Source organism: Centrocercus urophasianus, unplaced genomic scaffold (genome assembly GCF_019232065.1).
Source record: "Centrocercus urophasianus isolate 14NV4802_14NV808 unplaced genomic scaffold, USGS_Curo_1.0 seq_45, whole genome shotgun sequence".
Classification (NCBI taxonomy): domain Eukaryota; kingdom Metazoa; phylum Chordata; class Aves; order Galliformes; family Phasianidae; genus Centrocercus; species Centrocercus urophasianus.
The window spans coordinates 976,344-1,001,914 of record NW_024885033.1 but is presented as its reverse complement, the minus strand read 5'-3'; the positions used below and the strand labels follow the sequence as shown (position 1 = coordinate 1,001,914).

The following is a 25,571-nucleotide window of genomic DNA, read 5'->3' as shown; positions in this document are numbered from 1 at the left end:
AAGGCGTAAGTCCAAAAATATAAATCTAAAAATTGTGGGTATGCAGCCACTCCACAAGTACTATTTCAGTTAGTAAGATATCTAAAATTCAACGCAGTCATGTGCAGAAATTCCTCATTCCAATTGCTGTGAACAACTCTAGAACAGATCACTATGCACTCATATAACACTCATCATTTACCATTTCAGGAGATGGATTCTGCTGGTATGTTAAGGATTATTTCCTCCAAATATAAAATGAAACAAACCAAATTTAATAAGATACTTCATCTCTCAATCCTCTTCGTTTTTGTATGAACATATTGAAAACAAAAGTATACACATAGTAAGTGTAGTGCTTTTTCTTTTTAACAAGACTACAGAATTTAACATAAAATGGAGTAGGAGGAACCATAACAAATCCATCTATTCTGATTTCTTTTTACTACTTTGTTTCTAGCTATACCTTGCCATGTTATTGAGTAGATGAAGTAACTAACTTTTTTATGTGATGTTCCTTTGCACAACAATAACATAGGATGAAGGATGAATTCAGAATCTGGAAAGATGCTAAAGTGCACAGTGTGAATGAAACAGTGGAACAGGAACCTGAAAGTCTTTCTTATCTCTAAGTTAAATAACGTCATGATCTGACTCGTTTGTAACTGGGAAGTAGAGCAGGCATTTCATGATCTGCAGTAATGCTCAGTACTTTCCAGTAGTGTCCAGTCACCATCTTTACTATGTTCTTCTGAACAGATGAAAAGCATGATTCTCTCATGTTTTAAAAACAAAATACAATTTAAAAAGTGAGAAAATAATTATCACAATTTTGAGTAACAAATCATTAGAATGGGCATCTCTTCTCTATGATGAAGTGTATAATTAGATTTAATTACTAGAACTTTTCATACACTTGGTTGTCTGCTTTTTTTAACTGTATGTTCTTCCTCTTCAGGTCATTTGCCTTTCTTCCTTGGCTCTTTATATTGGAGAGATCACTAACTGGCTGTGGTTGAACACAAATACTAAGTGTTCTGAAGACAGGTTGGCAAGGAACCAACGTCTGTTAAAAAGGAAGGAACAGAATGGAATAACCCTCACAGCTTCTTGTGTAGATTATGATAGACTGAAGCTTACTGTTTTGTTTGTTTGTTTGTTTGTTTTGTTTTGTTTTTCCCTCTGGGTTTCAATACCCTTTACAAAGGTTTCTTTATCATTGATTTGGAGACCAGAGATGTAAAAAGAGAGAGATTAAAATTAGTTTTAATTAGTTTTAATAAAAACTAAAATTAGTTTCCTTTGTACGAAGGAAAAGAGAATAACAAAGTATGCTGTCCTAATCTTCTATCTCTGCTGACAGCAGAGAGACATAGAACCCACTCCTTTCTAATGGAGGATATTTGTAGGTCATCACTTGACTCTTTGTGATATTTTCCTTTGAGATTGACTTTCTCTGCTGCTTGCTTTCAGAGAATTTCAGAGAACTTTGAGAGAATGCCTAAAAATGAATGCAATCATATGAAACAAACGATTCTTCAAAGAGTGGTAAAAGAAAACTATTGGCATTCCTCTTCTTTATTTCCTCTCTCACAGATGGATCTAGTATCTCTGCTGCAAAAAAGGATGTCAAAAGGTAGTCATTTAATTGTAACCATTAGAGCTTTCCTCTTTTAAAGGAAATAAAAAGTCATCCTCTACTGATCATGTTTCTATTCATTTTATTGTTTTATGTATGTATTTAATGATGTGTTCAGGTGCTGTCATGAAAGGGAAGATAAATATTACAGCTGTTTTCAGGAATATTTTCTGACGGTTTGTTGATTGTCTCATCACTGTGGAAAATGCAGTCTCCCATACAAAAGAACCATTATTGAGAGGTACAAGACTAAAGGTTGGGAGAACTGACACGTCTCTTCTCCAACAGATCCTGTGTAGTTTGATTGCTCTTAAGAATAAGAAAAAGGGGCTGGGATGATTGCTTTTGCAGCATCTACACACTAAAAAGACAAGTACTATGAGAAATACTACTTGTACTAGAATGCTCTTCTATGCCTTTCTGAGGTACTTGCAGATTCTGAGGACAGAGAAATCAGTGCTGACAAAGACATAAGAGTTATAAACTAAAGACTGACTATAATGATAGACTTTGTATTATATATTAGAAATAATCACATCTGGAACACTCAATTCCAAAAAATGTTAATACCTCTGCCAGTATCTAAAGATTTTGCACATTAAGAGGGTGAAAGAGTCCCTGAAGTTTTTTCTCACTGAAGAAAATTCCCTGAAAAGAGTAAAAATTGAAATCAGAGTGTTTCATATTCTTATTAACAGCCAAGTGGAAGATGACTGAATCTGATCAAATCCTTTATTTATTACTACGATAATTAAATTTTTCTATTTTCTATTTCTAATTTTTGTCCCTTTATAAAACAGTCTGTGAAGTCCTTCAGAATGCCTTTGAATGAAGGCAGCAGATATTAGTGTAAGATTTATCATTCTTTTGACTATGAACACTTTCTTGCTTTTTATAAGCATTACATAGTATGTAAAAAGGAAAAGTTTCAGCAAAAAAAACCAACAAAACAACCACCATCTAAAGTAACAGTAATGTTCTATATTAGATCAGTTTACTTATATAGTAATTTTATACAGACTTCAGATAACAGTGTCATTAACTTTCCCCTGTTTTGTTAGACATTTCAGTTATCAGTGTAGTCCTATTCAGGGAAACACAAAGACAATGCTACAGGTACAAATGTACTCAGTTACAAAGAAAGGTTTTTATGATCTGAAGAACTGGAACTGTTTGAATATGAAAAAAAAACTAATGCTTTTTGAATGGGAAGTGGGTGGAAAGTTAAACAAATTGCATAATTATTACTAATAATTCAAAGAATATAATCTCCCTAGAATTCCCTGTTAAAAGGTGTATGCTTGTCCAACTCTCACAAGCAACCATATTGTAATTCCTGAAATTCTATAACACACTTAGGCTACTCTGAAAGTAATGCCTCCTATTTATTTCCATGGAAACCTCAACAGCTACAAAGAGAACAACAACACTGTTTTGATAGAGCAAGCACCTGACTACAGCAACCTGAAAGGAGGTTATGGTGTGGTGGGGGCTGGCCTCTTCTACCATGTAATTAGCAATAGGACTAGAGGGAATGGCCTCAAGTTGCACCAGGGGACATTCAGGTTGGACATTAGGAAATACTTCTCCAAGAGAAGTCAGGCACTGGAACAGAGAGGTGGTGGAGTCACCATTCCTAGAGGTGTTCAAGAAACATTTAGATGTTGTACTGAGGGACATGGTTTGGTGGGAAATATTGATCATAAGGGATAACCATAACTAATCATAACTAGATGATCTTAGTGGTCTTTTCCAACCTTGTTGATTCTAAGTTCTCAGCTACAAAATACTACTTTTTAACAGCACCATTAGGTATGCACTTCTGCCAGTGACAAATGAGAGCCTGCATGTTGCAGTTGTAAAAATCTGCACTGGAGGAAGTGACCCACTATTCCATAGCTGCTACGATGTTCTTGCGAGGAAGATGCTGCCCACTCATTCCATCATTCATAGAATCAGACTGGCCTGGGTTGAAAAGGGCCACATCATCATCTTTTTTCAACCTTCCTGCCGTGGGCAGGGTCTCCAGCTACTAGACCAGGCTTCCCAGAGCCACGTTCAACCTGACCTCGAATGCCTCCAGGGATGGGGCATCCATAAACTCCTTGGGCAACCTGTTCCAATGCATCACCACCCTCTGTGTAAAAAACACAGATGATTAAAAAGAGATCTTTTTGTTGAGTAAGGAAAAGCAGGTGCAGCTGCAGTAAGGTATAGGCAAAACAAAGTTTTACAAGGGGTTGTTTCCATGGAAACTGCAGAGCAAAAATAAGGAAGTTATTAAGATTTCTTTTATTTTTTTTGAGAAAGCTTGTCTCCTGAAAATCTAAATAATATAATCAAGGACTCCCCTCTTCCTAGGACCCAAATTGCAAGCATAAACAAGTCCATCCTTTTACACTATTTACTAAAACTAAATTATAGTGAGGACATAATATTGGTTGTACATCAAGCACAAGTAATCCATGTAAAGAAAATAGAAAAGATATAATGGGTTAAATGACCCACACTAAGTTTATATACCTACAATGACAATCAGATTTGCATTTAGCACTAGTCACTTAAGTAACTTTGAGGAATATTTCCTCCCCACTCTTCCCTCTCCTAAACCCCCCTCTTCCCAAAACCAACCAGTTTGAATTAACAATGAAAAGGTAGGTTTAATTCATACATTTTTTCCTGGGTTTGAGATTAGATCTCGTTTTGCAGATTGTCTATCCCTCCCATGGCCTTTAGGCAGAAAATCTTTTTAAAGAGTATTAGAAAATAAATTTCCCCCTTTGAATACCTCTTGAATTTTTCTATCTTGTAACACCAACATTTTTAGCAGAATCCAAGTTCTTTTGAGCTATTATAAACATTGTTATGAGGACTGTATGCTTTATTGTTGATTAGAAAATTATAATTTGATAGGACACATAGTATGCAATTCAAAAACTTGGTAATTAAATGCTTAATTTTTTTAAGTTTCTAAGGATTTCTGCACTTCAAAAAAATCTCAAGACATCATGAGTTTCTAACAACCCATGACAACATGATCATGGCCAAAGGAGTCTGATGGTGAAATATCTGAGAAGTTCTGATTCTCTCTTTACTTATAAAAGCAGTGCTTAAAAGCCAACCCTGAAGCAACCAGGCTGTGCTTCTCTAATCTTTCAAGCAGAGGTTCAGCAGCATTTTTATCAGCATTAGGTGAAGACAGATATTAAAATGTAGTAGCTTGAGTGCAAAGGCCTAAGGCCGATAGTATTGGAACCAGCTGCATTCAGAGCTTTGACAATGCTGTGCTAACTTTAATGCAATGAATACATTAGTGTGCCAAATGTTGATGTATTTTTTTCTTTCCCGATGGCTCAGATGTAGTTTACTGCAAACAATTATTGCCTTAAAATAAAAATCTATGAGAGATCTCACGAGTGTATGAGATACTTAGAAATTTATCACTTCTGCCTGTAAGCCAAGGCTATGCGAGTAACACTGCAGAGGCTGCAATCACTGAGGACACCTTTCTGCTATTGCAACCAAACACACGACTTAATCTTCAGAATCTGATCAGACTCCAGATAGGAAGAATTTCGTTGCTATACTCCAATACTTTCCCTTAAAAGCTGTTTCAGAGCTTTCATACTAGCTGGAAACCCTGATTTCCATGTTTAAATATTTGATTCACAGGACATCCCTTTTTGTGCTCACAAGTGTGTTACAGTAAACACTTCTTCCTTGTTTATGTTTACCACAATACATTTTTTTGGGGAACAATATACCACAGCTGTTTAGCACTTGGAATACTGAAGAGAATTCAGACACAAATAAACTATTGCCAGCCTCATCTAGTGCACATAATGCTGTGCAAAGATTAGTTTTGCCCTGAGAAGAAGTTAGGCTGTGCTGACAAGGACTACAGTTGAGCAGCAAGACTTTCCAAAGTCTTTCTGAAGAACTTACGTGTAGAAGTGTACTGTGGGATCAACCTGCTCCATCATGCTGCTACAGACAGAGGCAATGAGATGCTGCTCAGGAAAAACCGTAAGCCTGGTCCTTTCTGTTATCTGCTGACCTTCTTCTTCCTCAACAGTTACCATAATCATATTAAAAATTAAAAATGTTACGGTGTACATGGTGCTTACAGTATCCATTTATTTCCCTGTTGCTTATGAATCTGCTAAATACTTTTCTGACTGTATTTGCACAACGTTCGGTGGCAGTGCATTCTAGGAGTTTATTATCAGCTTTCTAAGAAAGTAGTTCTTTTCCCTATCTATGTTAAACTCTTCTCATACCAATTGTTTTATTCTTTTTTAATACCAAGTATTACGAACATGGCTGTAGCTACATTTGAGTGTCACTGTCTTATGCTTCAGTGCACTACTTAAGCATGTTAGTAGTGTTCTGTTATATATTAGCATCTCTTTTTTTTCTGCTTTGTCAAATTACAAAACAAACAAACAGACAAACAAAAACAACCCTATATGTAAGCAATAATACCGGTTGAAATTACCCCAATTCTTTCTGAGTAACGTATTACATGGCTTGAAGAAACATCCTAGGAACAGAAAATAAACACATAGAGCGAGGAAGCTATGCTTGTATATTGCTAAAGAAAGGAACTTCAGAAATGAAAATGTATGGATTAACTGTTCTCTAATATCTTTCAAAGTCCTACAAAAAAAAAAAAAAAAAAAAGCTTGCAAGTAATAATACAAATAATAGTGAGGTCACACTGTCAATAAATGCAACAGAAGTAATTTTTGCAGACGCATTCTTCAGTTTTATCAGTACAATATATACTGATAAAAGAATTTATACTTGGCTGTAAGTGATTTGCAAGCATTCATATATCAGAAGTGAAAACATATAATATATGAATCATGAGGAGATAGATTCTATAAAATCCACAAGCACATCATTAGAAAGTTTTTGGGAAAGGTTTATGTAAAGGCAAGTATTAAAATTCAGATGATTTGGGGAGCAATGAAGCTGAATGACTATCTCATTAATCCTTCCTTAGATAAATTTGTAAAAAAAAAAACAACTTTTTTTGAATTGTTAAAAGAAAAAACAGTTGAATAGTTCTTGAATTCTGAGCATACATTCATTCCAGGTTAACAAGAGGAGTGAGCATCTATTGGTGAACTGATGAGTATTTTGAAATACAACTTTCAGGTGATTAAAATGGGATTTTTTTTTTTTTTTTGCTGTAGTTTCCTACAAAGGAAGAAGATTGGATGTAATTTCAAAATAATTTCTCGTTTGTTTACAGAGAAAGCCTTCAGTTTTCATCGATTTTATGTCATAAAAAGAAAACAAGTATGGCTGAGCAAGGATCTGATGATCAAACTGAGGGAAAAGAAGGAAAAGTACCAGCAGTAGAAGCAGGTTTAAGCCTGGTAACAATACAAAAATGCAATCTAGAAAAGCAAATATGGGATCAGGAAAGCCAAGGTTCAGATGGAGGTAAACCTGGCCAGGGATATGAAAAATAACAAGAAGGAATTCATTGGTGAGTAAGAACATTGGTGAGAAGACAAAAGGGTGTTATCCCCTCTGATAAATGAGAAGGGAAAAGTGGCTTCAACAGATATTCTGAATGTTGGTGTACTCAGTGAGTTCTCTGCTTCGGTCTTCACTAGCAGTCAGGCTTCCCATACCTCTCATGACCCTAAACATCTAGGCAGAGCTAAGGGTTGTAACATCTCTCCCACCTTAAGAGAAGGGCAAGTCCACGACCACCTAATGAGACTGAATGTGCAGAAGTCTATGGAACCAGGGAACATGCATCACAGGATCCTGAAGAAACTGTTTGATGTAGTCACTAAGCCACTCTCCATCGTATTCAAAAAGTCATGGTCATTAAGTGAAGTCTCTGGTGACTGAAAGAAGGGAAACATCAATCTATTTTTAAGAAAGGAAGAGAAGAATACTCAGTGAACTGGAGGTCAGTGAGCCTCACACGTGTTTTTGGGAAGATCATGGAATGGATCATCCTGGAATAGATGTTAAGGCACATGCAAGATGAAAAGGTGATCTGAGACAGTCAGAACACCTTCACCAAAGGCAGATCATTCCTGAACAATTTGATGGCCCTCTATGAAGAAGTAATGGCTCCAGCTGGCAAAGGAAGGCCATTAGAAATAATCTAATGGGAGTTGTGCAAGACCTTTTACACTGTTGCACATCAAATCTTTACCTCTAAATAGAAGATATATGGATTTGAACACTGGACTATTTGGTGGATAAAGAGTTGGTTGGACAGTCACAGCCAGAGGATTATGGCCAACATCTCTATGTTCAGCTGGAGGTGGTCATGAATTATGTTCCCCAGGGGTCTGTTTTGGGACTGATTCTCTTTATCATCTCTATCAGCGACATAGAAGAGAAGATCAAGTGTATCTTCAGCAAATCTGCTGATGTTACCAAGCTGAGTAGTGCAGCTGACAGTAAAAAGAAGGTACACCATCCAGAAGGAGCTAGACAGGTTTGAAAAGTGGGTTCACAAGATCCTGATGAGGTTCAACAAAGTCAAGCCTAATGTGTTGTATTTGAGACAATCCCAGATTTATGTACAGACTGGGAGAACTTCTTGAATGCAACTTAGAGGTTCTGGACAAAAAACTGGACATGAACCAGTAGTGTGTGCTTGCAGCATGAAAGGTCAATGGTATTCTGGGCTACATCAAAAAGCCAGTAGTCCATTTCACATAAATGAGTAGAAAATAATTGGAAGATCCCAGTAATGTGAAGACTAATGCCTGTAAAGTCTGCAGCTCGATACTCTGATATCTAGCTTTAATAGCTGGGTCATGTTGGAGTTTGATAGTTAATTCATACCCTCTTCTATAAATGCAAAGGAAATTAAAGTCTGAATCACATGTACAGGTGAGTACTTATCAATGTCTTGTGATTAGTGTAGCATTTAGTAGTGTTCTTTGATGACAAGATAGAAGTGATTCTACAAAATATTGTTAAAAACAGCTGACTAAGTCAGATATAGCTGATTTAAACCAAAATTTCCAGTATTTGAGAAGGCCTCTATTCTCTATTTAGAGAAGCTCTAAATTAGAAGAACAAGATATACGTGTATGCATATAAGTATACATACAAATGGGTCCTGGCCCCATGCTGTCGGAATTCAGGGAGTGTTTGTGTAACATTCTCAGACATATTCTGATTTTTTGGGTGGTACTGTGTGGAGCCAGGAGTTGGACTCGATGATCCTTATGGGTGCCTTCCAACTTGAGATATTCTATTCCATGATTCTACACAAAGAGGTAACTGTCTCAAGTTGGAGCATGGGAAATTGCAATTACATATAAAGGTGGTCAAATACTAGTACAGGTTGTCCAAAGAGATTCTGGAATTTCCTTTCTTGAAGGGTTTTCAGAAGCCAAGTAGATACAGACCTCAACCAACCAGTCTGGTTAGGTCTGCACTGAATAACAAGATTGGATTAGGGGTCCCAGGTGCTACTGAATTACTCTGAGCTCCAATGAAAGTAGGCACCTATGCATGGGTATAGTGCAAAACCTAGCAATTGTCAATGACTCCAAATCAATCTGTCTTTAGCATTTAGTAAACTTAAATCTCTGTTCTTCAGCTCAGACTCTTTCGTGATCTCTCACTTATTTGCCTGAATTAATAAATTCCAGTATTTATCACTATTCTGAACTCTATTTAGCTGTTCTCCAGTTTTCAGGACAGAAGCTGAAGATATCCTTTTGGTCTGATCTGCTTCACAATCATTACATATAATAATTTAATAATTTAAAAAGTCATATTAATAAAATAAGTTAAATGAGATTTGAGCTGCCTGTTTGTGTTTTCTCACAGTCTGCTGTCTTGATTCAGAGGATTTACATCATTTGATATTTATTTTGCTGGCTTTTTCTTTCCTCCCCCTCAGCCTCTCCATTCACAAAGGAATAAATAATTCTTCTGCTTTTTATGACAGCAATAAAATTTTTTTCGTTCTGGGTTACTTATTAAATAAAATGGTACCAGAAGACAATCACGGTTTTAAGAGCATTATTTGAAGTGTGTTGTGCCAAATAGAAACATGAATTTAATTCTTGTGCGGATATTCAGGATACCATCCAAACGGCTTGCCCATTTGCCACTCTGACTGCCCCCTTCTTCAAACCAAATTGTTTCACTGGAGGAATACTATGCTACTGCTCTCCATCTGCTTGGGTTGCCCTTGCTGGATCATCTACCAGGCATCTCCAGGAATGGGATACTTCCCTTCCTGTATGGGACTCCTTTCTGATGGAGCAACCAATGTTTCTTTTGCACATCACTATGATACATCACTGGGCTAAGATCTTTTGAAGCTCTTCTTTCAGTGGTGATGAAGACAGACTACTGTTCTGGCTGAGACAGGCGACCCATTGTGCCACCACTTGTGCGTGCACCACCCCATCTCAGAAGGGTGGGTCAAATTTTTCACCCACCCCTGAGTCAGCAGGGTGGTCTTAACTATGATCTCAGCTATTTGGGTTATTGGTGCTACCACCTGTAATGTAAAGTAGGCAGCCAATAACTTTTTCAATCATACTGTATCTTTCTTCTGCTCCATGCCATACCTGAACCCAATGGAGATTTTGGTGTTGCCACAGGCCCCAGCCAAAGCCATCCTGAATGACATGAACGTCAACTTTGACAGGGAGGGTTGGGCCAAATATATCCAATGCCTGGGTTTGTTTAACAGCCAGTTTTGCCTGTTGGAAAGCCTCATGTTCTATTCTTTCCCAGTCCCATAGTTGCCCCTTTTTCATGAGTTTGTATAATGGTCCCAGCAGCTGCACTAAATCGGATATAAAAGATTGCCAGTATCCCAATATACCTAAGATTTCCTGCAGCTGCTTTGGTGTTGTAGGGACTGGGAATGCCTGAACCTTATCTATTACAGCACTGGGTAGTACTTTGGCCTTTTTCTGACCAAACTAACCACACGAATTTCATGGACAGGCTTGGACCTTGCACCTTCTGAGGATTTATAGTCCATCCTCTTTCTTGCAGTAGGTAATGAATGAACCTGCCACCTGTCCTACAGCCTCCAGTGAGTCAGATGTCAACAGGAGATCACCAATATAATGATACAAGCTAACATTATTAGATTTTTCCCAATTTGCTAGGTCATGCATCACTAGGTTATGGCAGTATGCTGGCGAAAGTACATACCCTTGTGGCAGGAACTGAAAGGTACACTGCCTGCCTCTCCATGTAATTGCAAGCTGTCTCAAGATTCTTCAGCAATTGGAACACTGAAGAATGCATTTGCCAGGTCTAGGACACAGTGATAGGTTTTTATTTCCCTACTCAGTATGTCCATTAAGGAGGCAATATGGGGTATGGCTGCCTGAACAGACAGCATGTCCTTAATTAATTCTCTATAATCTACTGTCATTCTGCAAGTGACATCTGATTCTCGCACTGGCCGTATGGGGGAATTATATGGGCTGTGTGCAGGTCTTATAATCGCAACTTTTTCTAATTCCTGCACCATCCTTAATATTTCATCTTAAACCCCCAGGAGTCTCTACTGTCTCAAATTAGTAATCCAGCACAGTTCTAGCAGGCTAATAGGCTCATGCTTCACATGGCTGCTCACTATTGCCTCAGTCACCCAGACACTAATGCACCTCTGTGGAGTCTGAACTCTCCTATGGTTGCCTGGAGAACCCAGACATCATAAAATGTCTATGCCCAACATGTGCTCTGAGACTGGGGCAATAGATATTTTATACTCCTGGAGTGGGAGATGCCCAACACCCAGTTTCAAACATGTTTGGGTGACAGGAATGGTTTGTCCCCCAAAAGCACTAATCATTGCTCTTTCTCTTTGAAATTTATTTGGATCACTGTTGACAATTGAAGTTTCCGTGCCTGTGTCCACCAATGCCATAACTTACACATTTTTTCCAGGACCAAAAAATTGTTAGTTCAACATAGGGCCTCCAATCTGGAGGCCCTACTTACAGGGGAAATAACATCCCCTGTCGTGCCATAAACTGCCCTATGGGCAGATCTTTATCCTCAGGTGGCTCAGGCATTGTAGCTCAAGACACCTGAGGAGGCATTTTTCTCTTTTAATAGGGACTATGAAGTTCTCTAAGTTCTTGTTGACACTTGTCGAACTATTCATACTCCTGATTTTTTGGGAACATTTTGAAATTTCTTATCATCTCATAGTTGTTTCCACAATTTAAGTGAAGTATGATTAGGCTTGGCAAAGGCCAGCCTGTATGAAATCATTAAACACTTGTTCCTGGGACACCCGTATGGGTCCTGATCGGAGTGCCCATGGGACAGCCTTTCTGGTCTTCATAATTAGGAGAATCTCAGCTCCTTCTACCACCCAAATATTATGTTTTGTTCTTAGGCCATCTGGAGCAGGTCCAGAGGAGGGCACTAAGATGATCAGAGGGCTGGAGCACCCTATGAGAAAAGGTTGAGGGAACTGGGCTTGTTCAGTTTGGAGAAGAGAAGGCTGCGGGGAGACCTCATTGTGGCCTTCCAGTATTTGAAGGGAGCGTATGAACAGGAGGGGGAACGGCTGTGTGTGAGGGGGGATGGTGACAGGACAAGGGGAATGGTTTTAAACTGAGACAGGGGAGGTTTAGTTTGGATATTAGGAGGAAGTTTTTCACCCAGTGGGTGGTGAGGCACTGGAACAGGTTGCCCAAGGAGGCTGTGGAGGCCCCATCCCTGGAGGCATTCAAGGCCAGGCTGGATGTGGCAGCTCAGTCTGGTGGTTGGCAACCCTGCACATAGCAAGGGGTTGAAACTGGTTGATGACTGTGGTCCATTTCAACCCAGGCCATTCTATGACCATTATCTTCAAGTTCTCCATTAATTACTTTAATCATCTTTTAGGGCCACTAAATATTTCTTGAAACATTATCATGCACATCAGTAGTCAGCAAAGCAGTCTGTGCCTGTGAGAGGTAGATTGTGTTTTTGCAGTGGAAATTTGCAGTATTTCTGTATGTATCATAGGATAACTTGCCTTTCACAAAGAAGGCTGCTGAACAGAGTAAAGTTGAGACTGTGGTGTTCTGACCTAGGTAGAATTGGCACAAGCACTAGGTATGGTAGGGGTAGGGAGGAGTCTGATACATGACAGAACTAGTGTGCTAATTGTTGAAAATATTGTCCTCCTATTGCCGTAAAAAGTACAAAACATACCCAAAGACAATGGGTTGGTAACAGACATTGTATGGAAGTGTAGTGTTGCAACAGCTTCAGAAGATTGTGAGCCTGAGACTCTCAGCCAATGAGTGCCAGGAGAGGCTTTACCTGCATACCCAGGGTATGTAACAGAATGGATCTCACTGACTAGTTGAGCAATTTCTCCCTTGTGAGTAGGGGGTGTGCACCCATTACTGCAACGATAAATAAACTGCTCTTCACAGAGACCTTTACTGATTAGAAATTTTTGACCTTGAGCGTGTTTCTCACATGCCCTAGTGAGAAATCTAAACTGTATCCTCATGATGAAGTTCTAATTGAAAACATTTTCCCAGTAAATACACCCAGAAGATCACATCGTGTCTTCTCAGATCAGGGCTACATAAGAAAAATTAGCCTGTAGAATAGAAACCTTGGAAAATCTGGATATTACAACTGTCTTTAGGATCAAAGGAGTAGGAACCAAAATGCTTTGTAGATTTTTACATTTACTGTTCAGTTGATACAGTTTGTCTACCTGGACATTGTTGCTCATTTTTTTTTACAAAACTCCACAGAAAGTCATGTGTAAATTAAAGATTTGGTTTAACAAATAACCATGGAATTTCTTGTTGCTAGTAGCAACCTCAGAAGTATTTATTCTCTCACTTGAATGGTGGCCACACTCTTAAAAAATGATCTTTGTAGGCAAGTAAAACTACTATTTTAAATTTTATTTGATTCACTTTTCTCTGGATTAATCTCATATTGGGCACAAATAGTGGGTAAAGTTCACATCAGTGGGATTGTTCTGGGTAAAGCTCTTCCCACCTGTAGTTTCCCTCCTGGCCCTCTATCCATAAAACTTTACCATGGAAAAATTACTTAATATTAACAATGAAACAACAATATGAGTGTGACCTAATATTTTAGATGCAGATTACAAATATGCATACACTTGAATTCCTTGACAATATCTACTATCTGTCCTACTTACCTATTTACTCCCTATTAGCAAGGACCAATAATCAACATATAAGGCACACTCTAAATATCAATACCACTTCCAGAATTCTCTCTTTTCTCAATTCAGAGAGAGTGTAAAGTTGATAGTGAGCTTTTAAAAACATTAGCACAATCTTGTCCAGAATCCAGATATAGCAAGAGTAAGTTATAAATTAGCAACCTGAGAAATACTGTATCATAATTGAGTTCAAAATGGACATAACCAATCCTGGTCTTATAAAAAATAACTTACACATAGATTAAAAAAATAAATCAAATCAGGCACTAAGTTTAGTTAAAGTTTAAGTTTTTAGACAAAACAAACATTGCAGATTGCTTAAAGGTTTTTCATTTGTCCTCTGTATCTATCACTGTTTTTGTTTTTTTTCTGGATGACTGTAGCATAATTCAGTACAGGATGAATACAATACTCTTTCAGTAAAAGATTATTCATAATTGGAATTTACTCTCATGCTTCAATATCTGAACTGTCTCATATTAAAAGTATACTTCAATTTATTCTGTAATGACAAAATTTCCTTGTTGTATTTTCTGGATTTTGAATACTTGTGGCAGTTAGCATAAGTCCCCAGTTACAGGAAAAGGGGAAACACATTGCTCATTTCTAAAAAGGTAGCAAGGGAGAACCTGTGAAAATACACACCAGTCAGTCATATCTCTGCACCAAGTCAGAGCATGGTAATCATGTTAAGCCATACGGAAGACAGGGAGGTGATTGGAGGCAGTTAATGTGGCTTGATAAAGGGCAAATCAAGCCTGACTAACTTGTTGGCCTTCCTTTATATAGAGATAGCACATATGGACAAGGGAAGAATGACTGATATAATTTACGTGGACTTGTGCAAAGGTTTTGATAAGGCTCCACAAAAAATTTTTGTGTCTGAATTGGAAAGACAAGGATATGATGGATGGACTAATCAGTGCATAAGGATTTAAAATGTCACAGTCGCTCAATGTCCAAGCAGCTCGATGTCCAAGTGAAGGCCACTTATGAGTGGGGTACCTAAGGTGTCTGTCCAGGTACTAGTACTGTTTAGTATCTTCATTAACACTGACAGTGAGTGCACCCTCAAGTACATTTGTGGAGGACACCAAGCTGAGTGGTACAGTTGGTACTCTACAACAGGCATATCCAATCCACAGTATGGAGCCCTGTACAGCTAGTAATGCGCCTTGATCCCTGCTGCTGTGCAATCATTGTGGCTGCTCCCCAGCTAGTGGCCCATCCTGGCCCCAGGCGTGCACTCATCACTCAGTAATAACCAAAATATTAGCCTAAGACAATTCTTCTCCACTTAGCTCAGGCAAGCCAAAAAGTTGGAAGCCCATGCTCTAGAAAGAAGGGTTGCTCTCTAGAGGGATCTTGACAAACTTGAAAGTTGGGCCTGTGTGAATCTCATGAACTTCAACAGGACAAACACAAGGTCATACACTTGGGTCAGGGCAGCATCCATACATACTAGGCAATGAATGGATTGAGAGTAGCCCTGCAGAGGCAGATTAAAAACCGGACATGAGCTGAAAATGTACCACTGAACAAAAAAGTTAATCACACCCTGGGCTCCTTAAAAACAAGTATGCCTGGCAGATCAAGAGAAATGATCCTCCTTCTCTACTTTACATTCATGAGATTCCACCTGGAGTACTGATGGAGGTTCCAGTCACAAGGTAGAGTTAAATTAGATAGAATTAGGCTCTACCTTGAGTACTGTATTCAGTTTTGAGCCCATCACTACAAGAAAGACATTTATGCCCTCAAGCATGCCCAAAGAAAGGCAACAAACCTGATGATAAGTATGGAACACAAATCTGGAAAAGCTGAGGGAACTTGGATTGTTTAGACTGGAGAAGATGAGGCTCAGGGAAGACCTTATCACTCTCTACAATCATCTGAAAGGAGGATAGAGTGAGGAGGGCATTGCCCTCTTTTCCCAGTTAACTAGTAATAATGGCCTTAATTTGTGCCAGGTAAAGTTCAGGTTAGACAAGTGGAGAACTTTCTTCTCAGAAAGAGCGGTGAGTCATTAGAAGAAGTTGCCCAGTGAGGTGATGGAATCCCTGTCCCTAGAGGTTTGCAAGTAAATGACAGGTGTGGCACTTAGAGTCATAGTTTAGTGGACATGTGGAGTGACAGTCGGACTAACTGATTTTTGTGGTCTTTTTTAATCTTAATGATTCTATGATTCTATGATAAGGAAGAATTTTTTTACTATGAAGGTGATTAGACACTAGAAATTTTGGCCAGAGAAGTTGTGGATGATCCATCCCTGGGAGGTTAAAAGCCAGACTGGACGGAGCTTTGAGAGATCTGGTCTTTTAGAAGATGCCCATACCCATGGCAGAGGGTTTGGAACTGAATGAATGATCTTTAAAGTTTTTTCCAATCCAAGCCATTCTACTATTCTATTTTTCTATGACTTTAAGCTGCTATTAATGAGAAAAGTGCTCATAGAAGCATGAGTCTAGTCAGTCACTGAACATTGCATACCATTTAAAAAATACCACCTATATTGTAAGTATGTACTCTCAATCATCAGATGAAAAAATATTTAGCTATCTCATGCAGAGTGCAGTAGCGTCTTCTGAAATAAAAGGCCTTGTTCTTGTTTTTTTTTTTTTTTTGATGAAAAATGGATAAAGGTTAGAGTCACTGCGTGAGTGACTTGAACTCATGTCTCTCACATTATTCAGGCAAGTGCAGCATTACTACTCCATAAATGAGAAATGCTGGAAAAAAATGAAGTTGCAGAGGCAAAATTAAATACTATATTGTAATACAATTGAACATCATGTAGGCAAAGTTGCACAGGCAATGAAAAAGATAGTCTTTCCTATTAGGACTTGACTTCTCAACTTTAGCTACCTTCTCTATAGTTAAATGCACTTGAAAACCTAAACACATTCCTTACATTTGACGGTCACAAGTACTGTGAGTAAAATGAAAATGAAAATATGGGCAGATGCTTTGAGTAAGAGAATTCAGAAACATACTATTTTTCCTGCATTCTATAGTAGGGAAGGAAATATTTTAATAAAAGACATTCAGAATAATTGCAGCACTTGCAAAAGTTAGGAGATTCTGGTCATCCTCACCATTGTTTATAATCAGCATCACAGTTGCAGTAGTACTTGGGATCAGTACAGTTGCGTTCAATTCCACAGGCACATTTCTGAATACCAGGTCCTGATCCACCCCAATAGTAATGCTTCTCATTGGCTTTTCCAACCCACCACGTATACGGATTCCCTTCTGAAAGGAATGAAAATGAAAGGTTATGGTACATCACAGAAATAGATCTCCATTATGCATTAACTGGGCTCAGATATTTAATATGCTGACATTCTCAACACATCACTGAACTGCCACCTTGTATTTCGTGCAAACAAATGCACTCAGTTACCAATGAACAGTTCAAAGGACCTTGCTAGGTAAACAGAGCACATTTTCTTTTATGTATTCACATGATTTATAATGACTGAGAAGAATTAAATGTTTCTGTGGTGCTCAGAGACATGATTTAGCAGAGGGCTGTTAGAGAAGTATGGTTAGGTCATGGTTGGACTCGATGATATTTGAGGTCTTTTCCAACCTGAGTGATTCTATGATTCTATCTTATACATTCTTTGTTCTCAGTTTATATAGTCGAAGCATGTGGATAGGTTCCATAATTATCTTCAATTAATTTCAAATTCATATATTTAGCTATGGATTATTCAATATTTATGCAAATTGCTTGATTGAAACATACATTCTTTTTACACATGTACAAAACAGCTTTCATTTGGAAATTCATCTGTTTTCACTTGAAAACAAGCACACTCATCGTGGTCTCTCTATCTGGCCCAAAGGAAACCCTAAGTATCTTAGCCATTTTTAAAGAATCCATGTAAAAGTTTTGATTCAACACTAGAGCAATGGTAATCAGGCCTTCAGTATTTCTTGGCATTGAGTCTGTAACTTCACATTTTTATATACATCTCTAAGTTGATTTCTAATGTTTTTAGACAAATCAAGACTCTTAGATGTAATTTAAAAAAGTAAATAAATCCCATCCTTATTTAGAAGTCACTCTTTATGCCTCCAGTTCAGCATATGAGAATACATGAGCTTAGCTTCAAACTCAAGAGAGTAACTCAATCAATTGCAATACAGTTAACTTGGTGCTTTCTGACATTTAGAAAATATGATGGAAATCAGCCTGTAATCTTTTCTCTTTACAATATTTTTCCCCCTACCTGTACTGCTGTGCAACCTATTTCTCATTAAATCAAATGAAGCCATTAGCCTGAAATCCACTTATTAGTAAATTTTATAGATGAAATTCTACAAGATAAATTCTATTCTTAGATAATTTTTTGTCTGTGCATCTCTTATGCATCTCACAAAACTGACATCCATAATTGCAAAAATGGAACCTTATAATTAAATTTGATCATCTAGACCACAGATTTACTTATTCCAGAGGTGTGGTGAGAGATTCAGACAAACCTTTAAAGAAAATTCCGGAGATGGAGAGAGTAAACAAATATGATCAGATGTGTTAAGTAGATAAGAACAAATGAAAAGAACCCTAAAAATCTCTAAAACATGTACTTTGTTAAGTGATTTTGATTGTTAGAGATCATATAAAATACAACCTTTGAAAATACAGTAATGAGAAAAATTCATGATTGCTGAAGGTTTTTATTTGTTGTTAATATGCCACACAGTATGACCATTCAGTCTACCACTAATGCAAAGGGTATGGTAATAGAATCTGGGATTTAAATTGGTCATTTTGGTTTCTGTGAATTGACTATCATGGAACTAATTGTTCTGAGCTAAAAGAACATGGCATGTAAATGATGCAACAGCATTTTCACGTTGCAATATGATCTATCATATATGAAAATATGCTGTCCTGTCCTTCAAAAGATTGCTTAATACAAATTATGTACGATAAACGTCTTTCCAACAGCTAATAATGGAATGTGGTAGCTTCCTGATGGGTATTCTTAGAGATATTCTTATTCCCTCAGAATAAGAAAACAGGAAGGGGAGACACGAAACTAGAATGGCTTTTCAAGGTGCTGCTGGACAAACTGAGGGAAAAGAAGGACAAGTGCAGGCAGTGAAAGCAAGCACATATCACCTACGTAGATCAGAAGAGACAGGCCAAAGAGTGTGTATCTCCCCTGCTAAATGAGAAAAGAGAATCATTACAACAGATACAGAAAAGGCTGAGGTACTCAATAAATACTTTGTTTCAGTCTTCACTAGAAGCCAGGATTCTCACATCCCTGAACCTCACATCCCTGAACCCAAAGCTCTAGGTGGGAACTGGGGGAGCAAACTTCTCCCCACTGTAAAAGTGGAGCAAGTCGAAGACCTGCTCATGAGACAGAATGTATACAAACAAGTCCATGGGGCCAGATGGTATCCGTTCCAGGGCCCTAAGTGAGCTGTCCAATGTGATTGGACCTGTGTGCCTGGGAAGATCATGGAACAGATCCTCCTGGAAAACATGTTAAGGCACTTGAGAGATGAGAGGGTGATCTGAGATGGCCAGCGTGGTTCATCAAGGGAAGTTCATCTCTGACCAATCTGGTGGCCTTATATAATGGAGTGACAGCATCGGTCAAAGGGAAGGTAACCGATGTCATCTACCTGGATTTCTGCAAGGCCTTTGAAGCAGTCTCCCACTGCATCCTAATCTCTAAATTGGAGAGATATGGATTTGAAGGGTGAACTATGGGGTGGATAAGGAATTGGTTTCAAGATCGCAGCCAGATGATTGTGGCCTATGGCTCTATGTCCAAGTGGAATAGATGAGTGGTGTCCCCTATGGTTCTGCCTTAGATCTGGTACTCTTCAGCATATTTATCAATGACATAGACAATGGTATTGTGTACATCTTCAGAAAGTTTGTTGATGACACCAAGCTGAGCAGTGTGGTTGATACAGCAGAAGGAAGGGATGACATTCAGAGGAACCTTGATAAACTCAAAAGGTGGGCCCTTGTGAACCTAATAAAGTTTAACAAAGCAAAGCAAAGGGTTTTTCACTCAGGTTGAGGTAATCCCAGATATGTATACGAACTGGAAGAAGAACTCCTTAAGATTCTGAACTCCTTAAGAGTTCTGAAAAGGATTTAGAGGTTCTTGTTGATGAAAATCTTAACATGAGTCAGCAGTGTGCGATTGCAGTCTGGAAGGTCCTTGAGGTCCCTTACAACCCAAGCCATTCAATGATTCTATGTGTAGATAAGATCCAACATGCTGTTCTCCCTTCTCAAAATGATAGGGAATAAATCTGAATAAAAAAAAGGTTCATGGGTTGAGATAAGAACAGGGAGCAGTTACCAGAATGGGTTATACAGATTCTGTAGATGGAGATTAATGTTATTTATTGCCTGTTGATAGCAGACTCGAACAGAAAGAACCAACTTTTTCTATCTTTCCCTGAGTGGCACAGTGGAATGGTGCCTGAGGTCAGTCCCTAGCACTTAATCTCTGCCACTCCTTCATGGTTATCCTCTGATCCAACTCCGGCATGGGGTCCCTCCCACAGGATGCCGTCCTTCCTAAACTGATCCTGAATGGGCTTTCCACAGGCTGCAGGTCTCCAAGGGGTCATCCTTCAAGAGTGGATGTCTCCAGTGATGGTCACCATGGACAGCAGCTCTCCCAGGCCATCTACTCTACCACAGGCTCCTCTTCACAGGCTGCAGCTCCAGCCTGGGTCCTGCATCTCCAAGGACTCCCCATGGGCTGCAGCCTGTTTTGGGCCACATCTACCAGCTGCACTCTGGGCACCTCCATGGAAATCTGGAAATTTCCACAGATTTCCACATGGAAATCTGTTCTGTATAGTGTCCATGCACTGCAGGTGGACTGCCAGCTCCACCACGGGCCCCTCCACAGCCTGTAGGGAACTTCTACTCTGTACCTGGAACACCTTCTGCTCTCTTTCTGTACTGACCTTGGTGACTACAGGACTATTTCTCTCACATATATTATTCTTCTCTCCCAGCCACTGTTGTGCAACAGCTTTTCTTTCCTGCTGTCACAGAGGCACAACAACTATTGCTGATGGCTCAACTCTGGCCAACAATAGGTCCCTTTAGAACAGCTGGAGCTGGCTCTGGTCTGACATGGGACAGCTTCTGGGCTCTGCTCACAGGGGCCACCGCTGCAGCCCCTTGATACCAAAAACAATACACAAAATTGCTTTCATTGATCTAGGGCTCAAGCACAGCATCAATGATATTCAAAGCTCCTGTTTTTGTTGTTGCTATTGTTTTCATTTTTTGTTTTCTTTTTTTTTTTTTTTCTTCTCATTCTTGAAGTTAATTTCTATACTATCATGGAAATGCTAAAGTTTCTCCATTTAAAATTCTTTTCACATCCTTGTTATCAAGCAAAGGACTACAAGATTCAATCAGTAAGCTCTTCATCCAGAAGTGAAACTTCCAGTTAAAACACGAAAATGAAATTATATTACTTAGAGGTAGAAAAAGGATAGAAGGTAGAAAACTGGATAGAAGTAATAGCGGGATTACAGACTATAGTACTGAGTGTTACAGACCAGAATGACAGATAAAGTAGGCCATTTTCTAATTCACTATATTATAAATGAGATACAGTTTTATATCCAAACTGTGTGATAGCTTAGATGGGCATATTTTTAATATCTATTTTTTTCAGTGTTCATTATGTAGGGATCTGGCTCACAATCAGGAATGCTATGCAGATGTATTGCAGATGCTAATATGACAAACTGTAACAAATAGTAAAACTTCGTAATGGACAGATTGAAAGAACAATAGAAGGGAAAGATTGGAAAGGAAAAGAATGTACCACACAGGTAAAAAATAAGCATGTACGACCACATTTTACTTCTCCCATTTTGTACTGTTTATACCTCTACAGTTTCTTTCTGAGAATGAGGGCTTTATGTTCTTTATCCATTTCGGAAGGTGTTGGAAAGGGCTATGATATACTATAACATGAAGACTGACAACTAATGGATATCATTCTAAACACCAGATTATTGAATCACTCACAATTATTTGGCTACAATATCAATACTACTGGTCTTACTGAAATAAAAGCATATAAATTCAAGGAAGGAAAATTCAATGGAGGAAAAACATTGGAGAAAAAAGTTACACATGAAAGTTGCCAAGTGTATTGTGATCACAAGAATACCAGAAGCTATTTTTTACATTATTGAAATTACCTTTGCTTAATGTAGTAACAAGTTTTAAGTTGTGACAGAGCTTTCTTGTTGCTGTTGCCTGACATTATTTTTTTTTTTCCCCATTCAGGCTTTGTGGAGAAACAGCATTATGTGAAGGACTAGGAGAGAAACTCACTGCCTACCCTACCCTGGAGTTCTTGAATAAAGTTTGAATAGGTTTGAATAAAGTCTTGGCAAAACTCTGCTCCATGGACATGAAACAACTCTCCTTTGAGGACTGCTGAAAGAAATGTTTAATTTGATGCACACCAAGCAATGACCAAGATGCATTTTCATTTCCCTTCCCAAACCTAAAGCCAAAGATAATACCTGTGTTGTAAGGTAAAATGTGTACAACCTGTGTTGTAAGGGCAAAAATGGCTGATTTCATTTAAATTGCATAAATGGACATAGAATTTTGGCCAGAATATCAGATTCAATTTTCATTTTTAGTGATTCAGAATTCTTTCCAAAAAAACGCTCTAAGATTTACATGTAATGTAGTCATCAGTAGTTGCAATGGCTTTGTAGTACTGGACTAATGGTTAACATTAATGTCCTTTTATTTCAATCTATGTATGATGATAGCTGAGTCCTGCAATTATTAAGTCAAGATAGGTAAAGAACCTGATCATTACTTTTTTTTTTTTTTTTTCAAGTGTTCCCCTTTAGAGAAAGTTCAAGAAAAAATAAAGAACTAATATAACTCCCTTGTCACAGGTCTTTGAGTATCATGAGAAGGAGATTCCTTTTTCAGTCCTTTCCATAAATGTACTTTTATATGAAACATTTCATTTCATACAAAAATATACCCAGACACAGTTGATGTAGTACTAGCAGAACTCTTGACATTTAATACATTTATTTCTAACGTAGCAGATCATTCTCAACATGTATGACTTTTACTTGCACACTTTATCCTTGACTGAGTGTTTTATAAAATCGGCAGAGATTATTATTTTTGAATGCAATTGGTTAATTTAAAAGGCATTAATTTCAGTACTTCAAAGCTATTGTTTCAAAGATTTTCAGTTTCAGTAACAATTGCAACCACACCGAGGCAGTCCACATTAGGCAACTGAGTAAAGAGGACAGATATTCCATGCTATTCAAAAGTTCCATTTGCAACACAATCCACAGAAAGATGTGATTTCTAATTTGTAAACAACTTGGAGAAGTTAAATGTTTCTTTTTTCAGCATTTCTTCCCAGTCTTATCATTCTTCCTTCACTAGAAAATATTACTTTTTGCAATAATGATCTACAAATCCAGCCTGACAACCACAGTGACCTGAGGAACAGTAGAAGCGTACTGCTTTTGCTGAGAGGGACTAAGCTATTTTCTTCTCCATCAATTGCACCCTTTTCAGCTTGTGGAATCAAAGGAGAAACAGTGCTGACTATCCAAGACTCTTCCTTTGGTTTCCTGCTTCAGATTTTTCTCATTTCTACCACTTTATCTTGAGAAGAATAGAAACAGATAATAATTTCGGGAGCCTTGCTAAGAACACGGTCCATCCCATCCCATATTCTGTGCCTAATAGAGGTAATGAGAGGCAATAGATCTGAATATAGATACTAGTGGTTCATTACCTGTGCACTCCCCCAGCATCCAAACACGGGATTCAAGATGCCAGAGGGTATTTTTTTGCATGTCTCTTGTCAGTGTCTGTTTATAGTCCATGAATTCGCCTAATTCCTTTTTGATACTGCTTATACTATCAGTATCTACAATGGAGATTAAAAAACTGGTGAATCAAACAGCATGTAACTTGCTCCAGGTAAGAATAAACCTGCATCTGCTACTGCTGTCCATTTTCTTTCTCCACTGACTCTCAAGGAACTTCAAATGAAAAAACTTCTTCATTTCGTCTCGACTGAAGTATTAAGAGCAATAGCAGTGATATTTCTATGTCAGAACACATCGCAACCAAAACAATTTCCCCATTTTTTTTCCCCCAAATTACATGTTGTACATAAATAGATATTGGCTATATGCATGGCAGCCACAGTGATGATTCTCAGCACTGAGGCTTACAGCAGGCTGACTACTGAGTATATTCAAATTGAAATAAAGGAAGCTACACAACACAAATAGCAATAATTTTCTTCAGTAAAACTGGAGATCCAAAACAAAGACATCTGTTAAGAAAGGCTTATTTGAGACCAAAATAGAAAGTGTGACAGAAAAATGCTCCTAAACAGGTTTCTTTTGTCAGGACCAGCAATTTATCTCCCTGTCTTCACAGCCATTGCTACGACCTCAGCTGACTTCCGAGCTTCTCCAGAAAAAGTCAGAGGAAGACTCAGCAAAGTGTCTCCCCTAAAGATTTCTGCAAGGAAGGCTCACTTAGAGCTTTTTTTTTGTTTTCCGTGAGAGTTCCTTTAATGATGATGCTTTCAGGTGTGTTTCCACCTGGCGGTACAGCTGCAGACTTAGGACTCAGGCCCAATGGACTGGCACTCTGGCTGAACCTGACTTTTCACCATAGACTTGCATGATGATTTAATAGGCTTTCTTTGTATGAGCCTGGCAGTCATCTCTGGGTCTCACCCTGACTTGCTTTGCAAATGCCTTCTTCAATATTAATATTAATGAAAATAAATTGAAGGACCCCTGATAACAATATATGAAAGTAATGCGCTTTGAGAGAAGTGTTTCAAGCGTTCAGATTCAGGTACAGGCAATAACTTTATGCAGTAAATCCATAATTCTATCATACACCTGTACTTTTTTTTGGTCATTTTTACTTAGTCCTCTACATCTTTTCTTTATCTTCTATGACAAATGTGGTCAGTTCACACAAGGAAAACTGTTGCCTCCTAAGCATTTATTTTAAGCGTGTTTAAAGAAAACAGCTATCAACAAATGGCATTTCAAAGTATTTTTGTATACACCCTCAACAAAACAGACTACAACAAACATAGAAAGGACACTGTATAATGTATGTTTTATTTACATGATCTGTTAGGTGACTGCCATTGAAAGAGCATGTCCATAGATTCTTGCCAAAATGAATGTTGACAAATGGAGGGATCTGAATCTCATTTCAGTGATGGATTGAAAAAGCAGTTTTTTGAATAAGTAGGCCTGAACCCCTAGTTTATCTTATAGAACTTTTCTCAACTTGTGCATCACAAGAATTTTGCAAACATCCTGCTGCATTGTAGTTACAATCTGAGGGCTATCTCACAGTGCCCAGGCTCCACAAGGCCCAGGGCACTGTCAGTTCTGACAATTGTTAGTAGAGCTGAAAGCTCTGGGATAAAATGGTAAAAAGCAAACTTGATTTCACTCTAAATATCTAGTGGAAAAACAGAAATTTCAAAAGCTATTACAAAGTTTCTCACTGCAGTTATCTAAACACAAAATCATCCTGCCAGTAAAGATGAAACCAGGAAACTTGAATCTAGAAATAAAGTTCAGTTAATTTCTTTAACCTTTGGCATAATTCAACTAGAAATATCTTGGATTTTTTACCACTACACATTTATATAGTTAAAAATGAGATCTTTTCTAATACACGTGATCTATGTAAAT

General features: G+C 38.2%; 1 protein-coding gene across 1 annotated transcript in view; it reads right to left on the bottom strand.

The window, feature by feature from the left end:
- Positions 1–25,571, bottom strand: part of CNTNAP2 (contactin associated protein 2) — a 719,384-nt gene that overhangs the window by 119,006 nt on the left and 574,807 nt on the right. Inside the window, exon 12 of the mRNA XM_042834307.1 lies at positions 16,904–17,060. Within this exon, the coding sequence (XP_042690241.1) occupies positions 16,904–17,060 (157 nt within the window). The remainder of the gene's footprint in view (positions 1–16,903; positions 17,061–25,571) is intronic.